The following is a 17438-nucleotide window of genomic DNA, read 5'->3' as shown; positions in this document are numbered from 1 at the left end:
ACATAATTCTGTCTTCATACTTTATCTCCTGCTTTAACCTCGTCTCATCGAAAAGGGTACAATGCCAATGTAAACAACACATGGCGAAGAAAGAGGGGAGTGTGTGCGTGTGTGAAGGCCAGACTTATTAGTTGTGTCTGTCTGGGTGGGTGGTCTGTAATTTGGCTGGCGGGGGAGTGTGTGTATGTTGATCCAGCAGTATGTGCACGCATAGCTCAGTGTCATGCCCTTTGACCTCGAAGGAATTCCTGGGTGGCAGTTATATCTCTCTCTCTCTTTCTTTCTCTCTCTCTCTCGATACACTCACACTCAGAAAGAGCAGTATACCGCCCGGACTGGCCTGCCCTCACTGATAGATCGGCATGTCATCCCTGTCACCAAGCTGTTTCGTGTTTCTGTCGCTCTGTCTCAGTCGGGATCGGAATTCACCATCAACTGTCTTTGCAAAGGGGAAAGTTTTGACCTCCCGCTGTTCATAAGGATTTATGTTCCCCGTGTTCTTAAACCTGAAACTGAAAGGGCTCGTAAAAGTGCCGCACCAGCAGAACGTGGTCAGTTGGCATTTTTGTTGGCCGCCATGATGAAATCAGCAGGGAGTATGGATCGGTCTCTGTTTGCTTATTTGGACGTTCGTTCGTTCGTTCGTACATCCGTCACACGCCACTGATGAGATTTCAATGAAACTTGGGGAAATGAAGTACGTTCTAGCATTCTCAAAATTACACTGATTGGCCAAAGAGGAGCCCTATTCTAATAATGTTTTGTCAATGTGTCACATGCAATATCTCAGATACATTTTTGACAAAACTTGGGGGGGGATGATGCATCTCACCACTGTGTTCCAGCATTCGCAAAACTACACCGATTGGCCCAAAGGGGGGAGTGCTAGAGTTCCAGGTCAAAACAAGGTAACATATGTGTTACTGTTTGTTCGTCCATCAGATACGATATCTCAGACGCCATTGGTCAGATTTTGACAAACATTGGGGAATGATGCATCTCACCACTGTGTTCCAGCATTTGCAAAACTACACTGATTGGCCCAAAGGAGGGGGTGCTACAGTTTTAAGTCAAAACAAGGTGACATATTGTTACTGTTTGTTCGTCCATTAGATACGATATCTCAGACGCCATTGGTCAGATTTTGACAAACGTTGGGGAATGATGCATCTCAGCACTGTGTTCCAGCATTTTCAGGATTGAACTGATCAGCCCAAGTCTGGTCCAGAGGCTGACTGCATCATTGGTGGGGGACGCCATGTTTACCATTGGTGTTTTTTTCTTCTTGTTCAACACCTGTCAGTCTTTCTCTTTCTCTGCCTCCTGATCTCTGAGTTGAGAGGTAGATGTGAGGAGCTCTAAGTGGGCCGATTTGAGGCCTGTTGCCTGGCTGTTCTGTGATGTGTCAGCTCCTTTCCTCAGCCCCCCTGCTGCGCTGCTGTAACTCCTCTTCCCCCTCTGATGTTCCTCACAAAGACGCTGACATTCACACCCAGCCCTAATCCCCCCCACCACCCCACGCTCCCTCTCTTCACTTCAAAGGGCATTAAACTCTCTCCATCAATAATGCAAGCTGTTTCCATCTCTGTGGACCAGATTGGGATCTACTCACATACATCCTCATCCCCCCCCCTCGCACCCCTATAATGCCCCCACGAGCTCCCCTCCTCCCCCGTAACTCCATCTTCCCCGCCCCTGTCTGCGTCAGCCTCGCCCATCCTGTCTGCTGCCTTGTCACGGTCCTGCTCGTCCAAGCTTGAAGGTGAAACCCTGCCAGTGCACGGGACAGGTGGGCCATCCCTCTCCATCTGTGATGAAGTCTCCCTTTTATCCCCCCCCCCCCTTTCTCTCTTCCCCTTTGACTAGTTTTCATTGAGCCAAGACAGCTTACTCCTGGTGTGAAACTGGATCTGCCCTCGACAGACGTCCAAAGGCCCCCAAATTAGGCCGTCTGTCACCCTTATTGGTCTGTTGACCATGATTGACATTGATAGTGGAGTAGAGTAAAAATATGTACATCCCAATCTTAACCAGCCGCCAGACAGCATACACAGCATGGCACACAAGTAGAGTCCAAACAATGAGTTGCTTCCAAGGTGTTAAATAAATGTATACAACTTTAAAGTAGTTTTCAGTGTGCAGACTCAACTTTTGTTCCATGTTGATAGGGGAGGGTAGCCAACCTATAGACTCCTATAACCATTTAGACTATTTTAAATGGCTAATCAACATAAAATATCTCAGTGATACATTTACATTTCCTACATACTTAATAATATGCTTAGAGTTATGTTTCAGCATACAAAACTGGCTCAATATGTATTTGTTCATGCAGCTCACCTTCAATTTAACTCAACTTTTGTGGCTAAAACATATTTTGGTAAACTTGCAGATATATTATTGTAGAGAGTTGGAAGTTGGCTTGTGTTATAAGTGAGAGTGAGAAAACCAGCCATGAGCTGTTAATAATAATACATTTTATTTGTGTGAAGAAAGAAAGATAAAATACAAAAATGCAATGTTCAAAACTGGACAGAGCACCGCCACCAGTCATTAGGAAAAGCTATTTTATAAAAATGGATTTTAAGGGACTAAACCAGCAGACCTGGTACTATGTGGCAGGCTGTTAAAGAGTGGGGCCATCACAGCAAAAGATTGATCACCTCTTGATTTTACCCTAGACTCTGGAGCAGCCAAAAGAGCAAGACTGGTGGACCTGAGAGGCCTCTGAGGACAATAGAAAGTTAACTGTTAACTGATATAATCAGGAGCCAGACCATGTGAAGCCTGGCGATGTGCAAACTGCAAGTAGCTTTAGATAACTGCCAGTTTTTGTCCAATGAAAAGAGTGTTTTGTTTTGATTTTTTTTACCCCTATTTCATGTTTGATATATTGTCACACTGATGGAGGTTTAGCACATGCAAAGTAAAAAATGTTAACAAATTCAAGGAATTAAAGTGAAGTGTGCGCCCCCTCCCTCTAGGCTTGGGCTGATATTCAATATTATCGAATAAAGCGATATTTTGTGAATATCGCAATATTTCCCGCAATATCGAATATCTTTTTCTGGAAATAGCAGGATTGAGCAAATTATACCAAATGGCCATTGTTTCCTCCAATGCTTTATCGCAATATTTTGGGGGGACAGTATTGCAATATTACATGTTGGATATCGCCTAAGCCTACCTCCCTCCTGTCCAAGGCCTGGTACTGGTCCCCGACTCAGTGGTTGGGAACCCCAGCTCTGTAGGACACCAAGGTTATGTATGTGCAGAAAGTTGATGCAGCAACCTGTCCCAGCCCCTGTTTCTTATACTCACAGTCTCACTACCTCCATATGGGCGGCGTAATAAATCTCAGCAAGACAAGGTTACCCTTCTCCTCAGAAACATCTGTTTCTCCAGCATTCTCATCTCACACCTCAATATGAGTCCACTAAGTTGACAGATCTGTCTCAAATTACTTTTGTCCCCGCTCGTGGGTCATTTCACAGCCATTGACAGCACAGCATATTGGACATTGAGATCTTGTTCCCAATTACCAGGAGAAAAAGTATATCCTGCACGGTGGTTTCTGCTCGCCTCAGGTGCTGTGGATCCTTAAGGGAACGCTGAATAACGTATAGGCTGACCCACTCAGACAGATTGGGGCGTATTGCCAATCCCGTTCCCACTATAAATGAACACTTTTCAGGGCCAAAGGTGTGATGGCTGAACATAATTGAGTGTCGGTGTGTCTCAATGTCACTGTAATGTCAGTAGAACCGGCTGTCCGGTTGAAACGCCGCTGGTCGGTGTACTGTGGATTTACCGTACGTTTTGTCAGCTAACCTTGCTCTACAGATTTGCCCCCAAGACCATCCATGTACACCATATTTCTACCATTTTGAGTTTTTTGAAAAAGGCTTTTTGATTTATTTACTGATTGGCCCAAAGGATAACTGTATCATTTGCACTAACCCTAAGCCCAATCACAAACAATTGGGAACACCACACAAAGAAAAGACAATGCAATGCAAATGGCCTTACAAAATGTCTTTGCATTGTTCCATAACAGACTTGAAACTTTGACCTTTTTCACATTTGCGGAGCTTGTGACTGATTGGCCCAGTGGGTGACTGCATCACCAGTGGGGGACATTTTTACAGTTGCTTTAATTCATTTTTTTTTATTTTTTTCCCCAGCACTCTCGTTCTTTCCCCCTGGCTAGGGATATGGCTGGTGCTTTTTAATGCATTTCTTACCGTCAACAAATCCTATGAAAATAACAAAATCAGCAATGATTTTGTTTCGCCAACAAGTCTCGTCCATGTAGCCGATGCCCAATGCAGCCATGTCCCAGCAGCCATAGAACTCCATTGTATTAAAAAAAACCGATTAAAAACATGTCAAAGAGCCATGCAGTTGCTCTGGCAGCATATTTCAACATCACGATGCACTGGGCCAGCCGACTTTTTCCTCAAACAATTGACCAAACAACTTTCGTTCCCATTTGAATTTGATTTGGTAATAACTACAACAGCCTGACTTTTCATGGTAAATTGAAACTATGTCTTTGTGAGCTGTATTTCAAGGTTTTTAGCTTACAATTGGATTGGCTTTGGGGTTGAAGGCTAAAAACAGAACGTGGGAAGTCAGAAAGTAACAGGAGTAGAGCAAACGCATTGTTGATTTTGTTATTTTCATAGGATTTGTTGACGGTAAGAAATGTATTTAAAAACACCAGCTGTATCCTTTAAGGATTTTTCACCCAGCTTTTCAACTCAGCTGTCATGGGCTCATATGCTTCAGGACAATGGGTTTGGGCCTCCAGACTGTGGGCAACAGGGTTAATGGGAGTGATATTGGTGGTGAGTTAGAGCCACTGGAACATGCAGTCATCAGTGCTTTTCCTGGGTTGGGCTGAGTGTCACCTTCGCCGTGGCCAGGAGGAGGGTGCAGAGTAAACACACCCGCCGCTCAGGCAAGCAGAATCTGTATCGCCTTTCATATCGCTTCTCATAACTTATTTTTATAGACTGGCTTTTATGCGATACCTTTCATCCTCTTGTTTTTTTACTATGATATTATTTTTACCCTCTATTCTTGTCCTACTGTCTTGTGGTTTTACTATTATCAATAGATGAGATTCACCATGCCCAGACTTTGTGAGAGTGTGTGTGTGTGTGTGTGTGCGCAATTTCACACATACTAGTGGAGAAAGACAAAGAGAAATTGAAATTCTGTTGTGATCCAGTGCATACCTTTGCATTAAGGGCAACCATATATGTTGAAATATGGACTAGTAGTGTGTGTGTGTGTGTGTTTTGAAGCCATAATTACATGAGGAGAGGTTGGCATAGTTCACCTGTGATGTATGAAGCCGTCCCGCAGCATAACGGATGCGGTGCTGCCGCCGTGACAGTCTCTGTGGAGATGATGAAGCAGCGGAGGTGTGTTTGACCACACGGAGCGCTGGTATGTGTGTGTGTGTGTGTGTGTGTGTGTGTGTGTGTGTGTGTCTGTGTGTCAGTAATTAAGCTAGTGAGTGTTCCCCCACAGGGTGACGGGGTTAGGGCGAGGGGACCAATAATTTCATTCTGTGGCCTCAGGGACTTGGAGGTGGGGGATAATCAGCAGCTTCGTGTGTGCTTGTACACCAATGTATAGACACACACACACACACACACACACACACACTATACCTTTATCAACATCTCGACAGCTCATTCTGTGTGCCTGTGTGGGCGAAGGCATTGTGCCGCCGCCGCTAGCTTTGTGTAATTACATTTTCCCTCCGTTCTTGATAAAGTGATAATAGAGTTTTTCATTTTTTTTATTGCCACATGCTGTACAGTAGAAATGGAGTTTGCCGAAGCATTTCATCAAGTCAGCATGTCAAACACAGAGAATTGTCTTAGGATGCGATCGCACCTGCGGTTGGTTTTCTTCGGTCTGCACCATAGTGGAGAAGCTGACTCTGTTGCATTATTGTATTACGTTTGTTTAGGCCTTATTGCAAGCAAACCGGGGCTTGTAAACAAAAAAGTCACATGATTCACAAGCTTATTGGGCAGAGTTCCTTAGAATTTTCGCGAAGCATGATGGACGTTTCTGCACTCTTTGCCGTCATCGCCCGTCTCTGCTGTTCATACCCGTTAAGATCGAGATACATCCCGTTATACCCATAAACCCTTGCGTTCCGGGGTCGTTTCTTGCAGTCGGTTCGGATTACTTTATCAACGCAGTTCATTTTCAGGTGGATGACATTGTTCTCACCTGGTCAAACGAACTGAACTCAAGGAGGAAAACGCTCCAGAGTTCCAATAAACCACTCCAAACAATCCAAACCCATCCTCCTCCTGCTATTGTCCGCTCATAGGATGTTGTCTGAGGTATTTCTGAATTATGTCTGTATTTTAAGGTTTTCATATATTGAATGATGTATGTCCACTATGCCTTGGGGGGTTAGTTGTGCTCCCAGCAGGATCTCATGCATGCCGATTCATTGGGGAGCATCCTCAAGAGCAGAGCCTTTCCGCCAGATACAACTGTATAACCATTGCAATAAATGGTCTAAAGTCCCTTGACATAAGTGTCTCTGACTGAAATATGAGTAATAAGAATAATATCGGTGTACCATCTGCTGCAAGGTATGGAAAAAATAATGGAACTACCCATATAAAAACCCTAACCCTAACCTCTGTTTTTATGATGATGAAGACTGAGGTGGGGACTTGAGTCACAGTTTTAATTGCTTGAGACTTGACTTGATGCTTGAAGAGAAGACTTGAGACTTGACTTGGGTTCTGGTGACTTGGGACTTGACTCTGACTTGTACTTTGATGACTTGAAAAGGTTTCTTAAGCCTTGACTTGAGATCTTGAGATCTGTAAATGACTTAGATTGAAAATGATGAGATTTGTTCCAGCAGACAACTGAATTTACATTCTGTTTTCTGAATTTGTATGGAATGATTGAATTTATTGAAGTTGAAATTGATTCTAGAAATCAAACTCATGATGCTCTTACCAAGTTTTTATCCTATTAAAACCATATTGCATTGAAAAGTCCTAGATATTTAGTTTTCTTTAATTGATACTGGACTCTTGATTTGTTCTGACTTGACTTGCTGTTCAACATTTAGACTTGAGACTTGACATTAATGACATGGACTTGACTTGGAAATCTACATTTAGACTTGAGACTTGACATTAATGACATTAAGGACCTTGACTTGGTAATCTACATTTAGACTTGGGACTTGACTTGAGACTTGTGCCTCAAGACTTGAGACTGACTTGGAGTTGGGACAAAGTAGCAAAGTTGACTTGGTCACACCTCTGGATGAAGGAAAACACTATTGAAGATAGCATCCTATGATCTCCCATAAACTCTCAATTGCAGTCTCATGTTTTGCCACATGTTGCCCTTGAAACTAGAGTGACCACTCATGTCTAGTGGATGGGGGCGTTGACAGTAGAAGACAGGTGTAATAACTTGCAACTGTTAAGATATAGGTAGTACCAAAGTAGTCTGTTTTAATATGATGAACTAGATATACTGTAAGAACTGGAATACTGGAACACTGATTTATTTTAATCCTTCACTGAACTAAACCAAAGGCTAAACTAAAAAGAGAACAATGGGAGTTTGTTCTCATTGAATCAGTTTAGTAGCTGGACTTTGTCCTGGCTGCTCTTGTTGAAGTTCCACTCAGCTCTGCCTCACGGTGCTGTACTGCCCTCTGCTGGGGCTTTGCGTTATTACATCAGCTCCACCATTCATATAGGCTGAGACCATTCACAGCCTCCTATCTACAGGATGAGTCACAACTTCTGGTAAATACAGGAGTGAGTTCACAACTTCTGGTAAATACAGGAGTGGGTTCACTAAACCCTAGACAAGATATTAGTATTTGGTCATTGTGATAAATTAGAAGACTACCAAAGATCATCAAACTAGTTCAGAGGGAACTGATGCTCCGTGATGGTAGTTCTTTTTTTAGGTATGATTTCTGACGATTTTTGCTTGATCTTTGCTCTCCATTATAACGATAGAAAACTACAAGATCCCTGGTTATGTTCAGGCTATCAGATCCAAACCAAAAAAAAGTCTCTGGAAAAATGGCGTCACCATTCCTAGAGGATCCTGTGGTCTTTTTTTTATTGCCTTTGCTGCAAAAATTCCATGTACAAAACCCCATATGAAGAAGACATTGCATTCAAATGGATGAGACAAGTAATTAAGAGAACTGTACAGGGGAAACTATTGAATTAAAAGATAGTAAGAAGGGCTGTTCGCGTGATGATTTATTACAGTGGTTCTCAACGTGGGGTCCGGAGACCACCAAGGGGTCCTTGAGGGGAGTTCCAGGGGGTCCCCAGCAAATTGATGATTTCATTAGTTAACACAATTAGAGAATGTAGAAGAATAACTGTTTTGATCATAGCTTCACTGTTGCCTACAATACAGATAGTCATGGAATTCTGGACAAAATCATATCTAGCAATAAAAATATTCTCAGATTTGGGTTTGAGAGACAAAATCTCATCAAATGGGGGTCCTAATGTGGCCCTAATGTGGACTATATTAGGGGTCCTTGATATGAAAAAGGTTGAGAATGACTGATTTATTATATCAGAGATATAATAAATGTTTCTCCTGCCATCCTCTCGTTTGCTGTTATCATGTTTTTGCATGGCTCATGTGTATTCATTGCAACAGTTTGTTCCTGATGTTCTCGAGAGAAGAACATCCATATTAGTAATCCATTTCTTTCCCATACTTCCAACTTTTACAGTCTACACATTACACTTTTGGTTCTGGAGGAAGAATATTCTGCAAACTGGTTTATTCATGGTAGTATGTCCAGTAGCCAGGGTGTTCTGGTGTGGAAACACAGCCAGCATTTCCCTCAATCTCTACTTTTCTTATTCTCTCTCTTTCACGTTGTCTCTCGGCCAGCGGGAGCCATCTGAAACCCATTTCTCCCAGCGATCCTACCACACACACACACACACATACACACACCTCCGCACAGTGCTCGCATGCGTTGTACAATAACAGGCAGTACAAATTCAGCCGCTCCTTGGCCAGTGACTGTGCTGTAAGAGTATTCGGGAGATCAGAGAGAAGCGGTGCGATCTGGAAACTATTACGCCGCTTAGCAGTGATGGATCATGTCGAAGGCATGTCCGCTCCTCTGGGTTTTGTCGTCATAAACCCAGACCGTGTGCGTGAGAATGCAGCCAGCCTCTTCATAGAGAATGCGATATATACTTGTCACGACCAATGGGATGCGTTTGTGCCGGAATGCCAGGTCTGACACACAGCCAATCGTGTGCAGAGTGTCTGTCTTTCTCTCTCTCTCTCTCCCTGCAATCAAATATCTGGTAACACTTTCTATGATAACCACATCTACAGAGCGTTATAAGGGCATGAGGAATTTTAATGCACTCCTAATGCCGTATAAAACACAATGGATGAAATGGAATGGAAAGTGGGAATGAGAGAATGAATGAAAGCATGAAAGAAAGTATTGCTTTTTGCTCCACTCTCACTTTCCCCCCCCTCCATCTTTTGTTCTCTTTTTTAGGTCCTCGGCACCCCGTCTGAGGACACCTGGCCTGGTGTTCACTCCTTGCCGCACTTCAAACCAGGTGAGACCCTTCAAGTAACACACACCCTTGTACTTCTGTCCTCCTGAGGACGTTCCATGACTACATTCATTTTCCAACCCCTAACCTTAACTGTTACCCTGGTTTAAACCTAATCCTAATTCTAACATTAACCCTAAACCCAAGTCTCCGAAACGAACATCTTCAAGTGAGGAGGTCTAAAACTCAAACAGGTTCTCACAAGGATACAAAGAAACACACACACACCCCTCAGCCATGCTGTCTTACTGTGGTTTAAAGGAATACAGTGAGATTGACCCATTGGTGAACTTCCCTGTGAAGTGATGAGAATATACACACTAAAATCATCCGCATGTCCCCGGCAGATAGACTACTTGGCTCCAGTGTTAGCATTGAGCCTACTATCACTCAACATAGTGTAAGCTAAAGTGTTAGCATGGAGCCTACTATCATTCAACATAGTGTATGCTAAAGTGTTATCATGGAGCCTACTATCACTCAACATAGTGTATGCTACAGTGTTAGCATGGAGCCTACTATCACTCAACATAGTTTATGCTAAAGTCTTAGCTTTTGCTGAGTGTGGAAGTATTGAGGAGGCCATCATTTTATTTACTCCTGGTGTGTCTTATACTAACGCTAATTAGATGAAATTACAGCAGGCCAAGTGGCAGTTGAGAACACCACTAGTAGGAAGCATCATAGATGGGATCGTGCGGACTTGTGAGCCAGCTACTTATTATTCGTGAACCCTTCCAGCCAGTGAGCGCTGACTAGCCACAGTGCTAGCATGGGCATGTACAAGCAGGGATTCTCAGGAAAAAAATAACACGAAAACCATCTCGCCATTTATATTTTTATATATATTCACACTGAAATGACGATGTCCAGGCTAACAACTCTGTAACAATACAACAGATTAGCCGTTTAGCCTCATTGGCTTCCATACGCTGCTGGTCTGTCTGTCCTTTGAGAGCGTTCCAAACACTCGACCACAAGTGTACTGTTGAAGAGATAGCGACTTGCAAGGCTGTCCTGGCTGTGCTATCACTCATCATAGTGTATAACCCACTAAAGTGTTAGCATGGAGCGCCGGATCCAACGATCTACCGGGGACACGTGTATGATTTCTGGTGTCTATGTTCTCATCACTTAAAGGCCAAGATGACCAACAGGACAATGTACCAAAAAACCCAGTGTAGCCCTTTAATGCGGGAGCGAGGGTGGCAGCTCTGCCAGGCTAGCCGTGCCCTCTGGGAGCTCATTAGGCCTTTTTAGAGGAAACACGAACAGAGGGACTGCAGATTAGTTTTAGCTGATGGAGGGAAGAAGAGATATGGAGAGGAGGAGGAGAGAGGACAGGCGAGGGGAGAGATAAAGAGGGCTCGAGCGACGGTGGGGGAGGCAGCGTGGCGTTACAAAGACATGTGACCCAACCTCCTATCTCCAGTGGCCAATTAGGGAGCAACCGGGGTGACACTCGCAGTCGAGCGTGCACAGACACACACTCACACACACACACACACACACACAAGCGTAATCTCACATCCTGTGGCCATGGCTACAGTTGGCTCTTGTTAGCCTCTCACACACTGTGTTGGACAGCTGTGCGGCTGTCTGAGCCACACACACACACACACACACACACATACACACACACACACACACTGGCCTGCCTGGCCCCAGCCTCTAACCATTGCATCTGTTCATCATGTTATTATGGCTCCCATTTCGCAAAAACACAGGAAGAATGAGGGATAGAGGGATGATCTGGTAACACTTTACATGAAGCGGTGCCCATCAGGCATTATGAGGCATCATAAATTATAAGCACATTGTGAATGCATGATAATGATTATAATCAGAGCGTGAAATACTAAACACAATCTGCACAAAACATCAGGGGGTTGAATGACCTTAAACTGAACTTTGCTGATGATTGACCGATGATCATAATGTTTATCTCTGTGTCAAATAGAAATATCCACATACATAGTATTTAATGTTTTGTTAGTACATAATCTCTTTTAATAGACATGGGAGGAGTTCATTATACCCTAAAAGTCCCCAAAAGTCAATGAATATACAAGAATAATTTCAGATAATCCTAAATATTTAATACCAATGTCATTGACGGGGTCGACAGAAAAATATGCAAACATATTTTTGGGAGATACAGTGAAGTCCGATTCATTACAATAGACACCGCAAGCAGCAGATGGCAGTATTGCCTCAGTCTGTAAATGCATCCTGTGATTCAGACCTACTCACATGAAAGTTTCCACAGCAGCCTCTGAATGGAGCGTGATCTGCGAGACATTGCCAAAACACAGCGATGGTATCAGTGTTTTTTTTGTGTTTTTTTCCCCCATCCCTACTTTCGCAACGCATCACTTCGCTTTATGATTTTGGACATGACAACGTGGCCGGACCTCAGAGCTGAAGCATAATTTTTTTTCCCCCCCACTTTTGCGGTTCTGAAAAGGCTCCACAAGTATTTCCTCACATCCAGTCGTATCTCTCTCTCCAGCCTCTCTTCCCACTCTTAGTCGTTTCCCAGTTTTTTTTGCAATGTACGTCCGCACGCCTAGAGGCTTCTGAACATTAAATAATAATTAAATTGAATATACTGATAAGACAACTCACATCTACACGTGTAGACTCTTTGTGTACATATGTATGGCCCTTTGTAGTTCTGCTAATGTGAATATGATGCACATTTTACACATCAGGCATATTAACTTTTTTCATACTGCAGATATTTCTTCTTCTTTTTTTGATATATTGTCATATTATACATATTTTCATTCAGGTTTTTTGTCTCTAAGTTTTACCACTGGTATCACAATGCTGTATATGTGTCCACAGTGGTGGAAAGTAACTAAGTACATTTACTCAAGTACTGTACTGTACTGTATTTCCATTTTATGCTACTTTGTACTTATACTCCACTACATTTTAGAGGGAAATATTGTACTTTTTACTCCATTACATTTATTTCACAGCTATAGTTACTAGCTACTTTTCAGATCAATATTTTATATTTAAAACATTTGATCATCTTTATAAAATAACTATAAAATAGCATTGTCATAGATTAGACTACCCAAAAGTAAAGCTAAATTGTTAAGATTAGCTTCACGTTGACAACTTTAAAATGCTGCTTACATGTACATGTATGTCAATAAATCAGTATTAATATTCCAATAATTTATGAAAAATATAATTATCTAAATGGGGACAGTTTGCATAATGAGTATGTTTACTTTGACACTCTAAGTACATGTTGCTGCCAATACTTATGTACTTTTACTTAAGTAAGATTTTGAATGCAGGACTTTTACTTGTAGTGGAGTATCTTTACATTGGTGTATTGCTACTTTTACTGAAGTAAAAGATCTCAGTACTTCTTCCACCACTGTGTCCATATCTTCCATTCATGTTGAATACATTCTTACACGCTGGCTGGCTGGCTGGCTGGCTGGCTGGCTGGCTGGCTGGCTGGCTGGCTGGCTGGCCCGCCTCAGACTTGTTTGTGTCCACATGGAGGTTTTGGCTGTACTGTCAGTGAGCTGTGAGGTAGACTGTACAGTTGCAAAGCCTCACACACTTGCAGCATAATAAACACGACTGTGGAAATATACAGTCAATGCTGAAAGAGACCCAGCTCTGATACACGCTGTCCTCTCCGGTATGGAGAGAGCTTCACGCCAAACTCCAGTCAAGAAATCTGGCGGCTGAACGTTTCCTGGCTTATCAGCAGAATTACACAGCTCATAAAATACGACCCAAACCCTTTTCTGAATCGATATGAGCCACTCTTCAATTCGGCATATTGATAATAATCTAAACAGCAATTATTTCACTAAAATTTCAACTTTTAGAATTGGTTTGCCTGTTATTCCCACAATCTTCTTTCACCTAAATACCCACCGATTCTAAAAGTTGACGATTCAGCAAAAGAGTCATATTGTATGAGGTATATAGTTTTGCTTTTCTTCATCAAGTGTTACTTAGGAGTCCAATTTGAAGCCGCTTATGTATATGTAGCTTCCATGTAATGAGATGCATACACTTTCACTTTATGAGAGCTCTTGGTGAAATGATTTCATTTTTTTTCTCTCTCCCCGTCACAGACCGCTTCACGGTGTACAGCGCCAAGAAGCTCAGACAAGCGTGGAATAAGTAAGTGGGCTATTCATATAATCAGATGTGTGTGTGTGTGTGTGTGTGTGTGTGTGTGTGTGTGTGTGTGTCATTGTCTGTGCATGTATGAGCATATGTTAGGTCAGAGGGCGTTGCTGTTGACAGGGACATTTTTATTCCCGTGGGTAATGTTCCGTCTCTTCTCCATAGAGTGTAACACCTCTGACCTTTAACCCCCACCCCAGGCAGACTGTGTGACAGCTTCACACACACACACACACACACACACACACACACACACACACACACACACTCCTCTGAACCAGACCGTAGTCTAAACACTGTCGTCATTGTCCAGCCTCCGGGTGTCTAGGCTTCTGCAGCTCACACACTCTACACACACTCCTGCAGCTCACACACTCTACACACACTCTTCCTGCAGCTCACACACTCTTCACACACACTCTTCCTGCAGCTCACACACTCTACACACACTTTTCCTGCAGCTCACACACTCTACATACACTCTTTCTGCAGCTCACACACTCTACACACACTTTTCCTGCAGCTCACACACTCTACACACACTTTTCCTGCAGCTCACACACTCTACACACACTTTTCCTGCAGCTCACACACTCTACACACACTCTTCCTGCAGCTCACACACTCTACACACACTTTTTCCTGCAGCTCACACACTCTACACACGCTCTTCCTGCAGCTCACACACTCTACACACGCTCTTCTTGCAGCTCACACACTCTACAGACACTCTTCCTGCAGCTCACACACTCTACACACGCTCTTCCTGCAGCTCACACACTCTACACACACTCTTCCTGCAGCTCACACACTCTACACACACTCTTCCTGCAGCTAACACACTCTTCACACACTCTTCACCCATTCCTCCTGCAGCTCACACACTCTTTCTGCAGCTCACACACTCTTTCTGCAGCTCACACACTCTTTCTGCAGCTCACACACTCTTTCTGCAGCTCACACACTCTTCCTGCAGCTCACACACTCTCGCCGTGCGGCTCACACACTGTTCCTGCAGCTCCCATCTGGTGTGTGATCCTGCACCGGGACACCAGACACAGATGGCAGGAAAAGGGCATGGTGGCATAGTTGGGGAGGGGGGGGGGGGTAGCTATCCCAGATGTGTGCCACCATTTGCCCCTGGCGTACATCTGGAGGGGCAGCCACAGAGGGCAAAGGCGAGCCCACTTCTCCACACAGGGAGTTATGGATCAAAACTTTATAATCTGCAACATTTTCATATAAATAAATGTCTGTTTTGCTCTGTTCTATCACTGATTGTTATAACACTAATAATTCAACCTACATACATACATACATACATACATACATACATACATACATACAGTAGTCTCATGTTAGTGACCTATGGACTGTTCTCTGGTCTGGTAATTCCCCCGTTCTCAATTCATATTTCAGTGACGAGTCCAAATAAAGAGTCCTTTCAGAGTCGCGTAACCTTATTCAGTCATGGTGCTGAAAAACAGAGCTGTTGGATAGTTGGATACTGTACTGTATGCATGTAAGCTGTGAGAGAGAGAGAGAGAGAGAGAGAGGGAGAGACAGAGTGAGACAGAGAGAGACAGAGAGAGAGAGAGAGAGAGAGAGAGAGACGGAGAGAGACACTGGGCCATGTTATACCAAACAGAAGGCTGGTTGACAGCGGAGATGGGTGAACTACTGTATGATGTCCAATTGAAACAAACTAGGGCTGAACGATTTTGAAAAAATATCTAATTGCGATTATTTTGACTGATATTGCAATTGCGATATGATTTGCGATATTAGAGGGAATGATAATTTTCACATCATTATTCTCATTTTCATTGAAAAACGTATTAAAATGATTATGGTGTGATTTTTTGCGGGGATCTGTACCAAACAAAGATGTTTTCTTAAGTCTGTAGAATATGATGTGTAGGCCAGGACATCTCTGCAGCACCACAATATTTCATTTAAAATGCTATTTTGACACATTTCGCCTTTAACAAATAACAAATCCTGCGATTTGAAAATTGCAGTAGGCCATATTGCGATTTCGATAAAATTTTGATTAATTGTTCAGCCCTACAAACAACCACCAATAAGAACACAAATCGGTTCGATTTTCAAAAAATTATTAATGCTGGAAGGGAAATTTCGCACATTAGCGGCCCCAACTGGTAGCGAAAGGTAGCTTTGAACGTTTGAAGGACTTCACTACCCAGAAATACTGTAAGTAAAATCTTGTAAGTACATTTGTACTTACTGTTAAATGGAAACCGCCTCATGAGCTGTCATTCCCACATTGGCTGACAGAAACCACCAACTACCAAGGACAAATGTTAGGGTAAATGCTAACAGCTAAGCTAAACGTACCTGCTGAGAAGTTTCGCCGGTTACCAGTCTCACTTAGCCAGGTCTTTCTCCTGCTGAAGGTCACAATGACAAGTGAAGAGGCAGGCAGCAAGTTTACTAGTTTAACAAGTTTACTAGTTTAACAAGTTTACTCGCTCGCTTCATCGATTCCGGCATTACAAGAATTTTTTTCAGGAACGGGGGGGGGAGAGCGCCGCTTTCAAACAGCGAGGAAGGAGCCAAGCTAGTTTTAAAAGACATGAAGAGCTATCTTCGTTCCAGAGTGGAATTCGACAACAAGCTTTAGAAAAGAGGTGAAAACAGCAACACAGCTGGCTGCTGTGTGGATATTGGTTTATATCATTATGTCTCAATGAAATCTCCACATAGCACACATTAGTTTCAGCATTGGTTATAAAGGTCGGATATCGCCTGTTGCAGGTTTAAGGTGGCTTTACCCTCCACTCCCTCCCTCCCTGTCTGCCCCCCCCCCCCCCCCCCCCCCCCCCCGCCAGCCTCCTGGCCTCGCTCCAGTCCGGCAGGAAATAAATATGTGAAGAAAGAAAGTGCGGAGGAATGTTAACGACCGCCGCTTTCCCCTCCACCTCCTTTTATCGCATGTCACGGGGGCGATGGAGTTGATAGGACCGTATGCGCCGGCCTCGTCTCCGCTCAGGAGTCGGCTCTCCCTCCTCCTCTCGCTCTCCTGTTTCTGCTCTGGAACTTCCTTCCTCCCTGCAGTGATCTTCTTCCAGCTGTATAAATGTGAGTCATTCGGTCAGGGCCCATGGTTATGGATGAGCTTGTGCAATGTGACTGCTAATACAACCCTGTGTTAATGTTAGCTGTACGTACAGAGTACAGAGAGGTATAGGGTTAAAAAGAAATATGTGAGGCTGATATTGGCCTTTTATTGAAAATGGGATATGGTCCAGTCAGTCGATTGCATATTTACTTTAGAATTGATCAGTACTACACTGGTTCTCTATGGGAACCTCTTAACCTGAATAGATGAGACATTTTGATCAGATTCCACACAAAAATGCATGAATATGTTTTATACTACTACGACTGCCACTACTACTACTTCTACCACTACTACTACTACTACTACTACTACTACTACTTCTACTACTACTACTAGTACTACTGCTACTACTACTACTTCTGCTACTACTACTAGTACTACTACTACTTCTACTACTACTTCTACTACTACTACTTCTTCTACTACTACTACTACTACTTCTACTACTACTAGTACTACTACTACCTTTTTTCCACCTTGGC

At 43.3% G+C, this 17438-nt stretch overlaps 1 protein-coding gene across 1 annotated transcript in view; it reads left to right on the top strand.

The window, feature by feature from the left end:
- The window catches only part of cdk14 (cyclin dependent kinase 14), a gene marked incomplete at its 5' end in the record, with an annotated part of 71194 nt that overhangs the window by 43335 nt on the left and 10421 nt on the right, over window positions 1-17438 (top strand). The window contains 2 exons of the mRNA XM_071539385.1: window positions 9578-9641; window positions 13757-13805. Of these exons, the coding sequence (XP_071395486.1) occupies window positions 9578-9641; window positions 13757-13805 (113 nt within the window). The remainder of the gene's footprint in view (window positions 1-9577; window positions 9642-13756; window positions 13806-17438) is intronic.

The sequence above is a fragment of the Centroberyx affinis genome, unplaced genomic scaffold, assembly GCF_046629955.1.
Source record: "Centroberyx affinis isolate AG114_WGS23_722 - 3 ecotype Tasmania unplaced genomic scaffold, CSIRO-AGI_Caff_v1 ptg003453l_1, whole genome shotgun sequence".
NCBI classification, from domain to species: domain Eukaryota; kingdom Metazoa; phylum Chordata; class Actinopteri; order Beryciformes; family Berycidae; genus Centroberyx; species Centroberyx affinis.
Note: the sequence above shows the minus strand (reverse complement) of the source record. Positions and strands in the feature narration are given on the sequence as shown.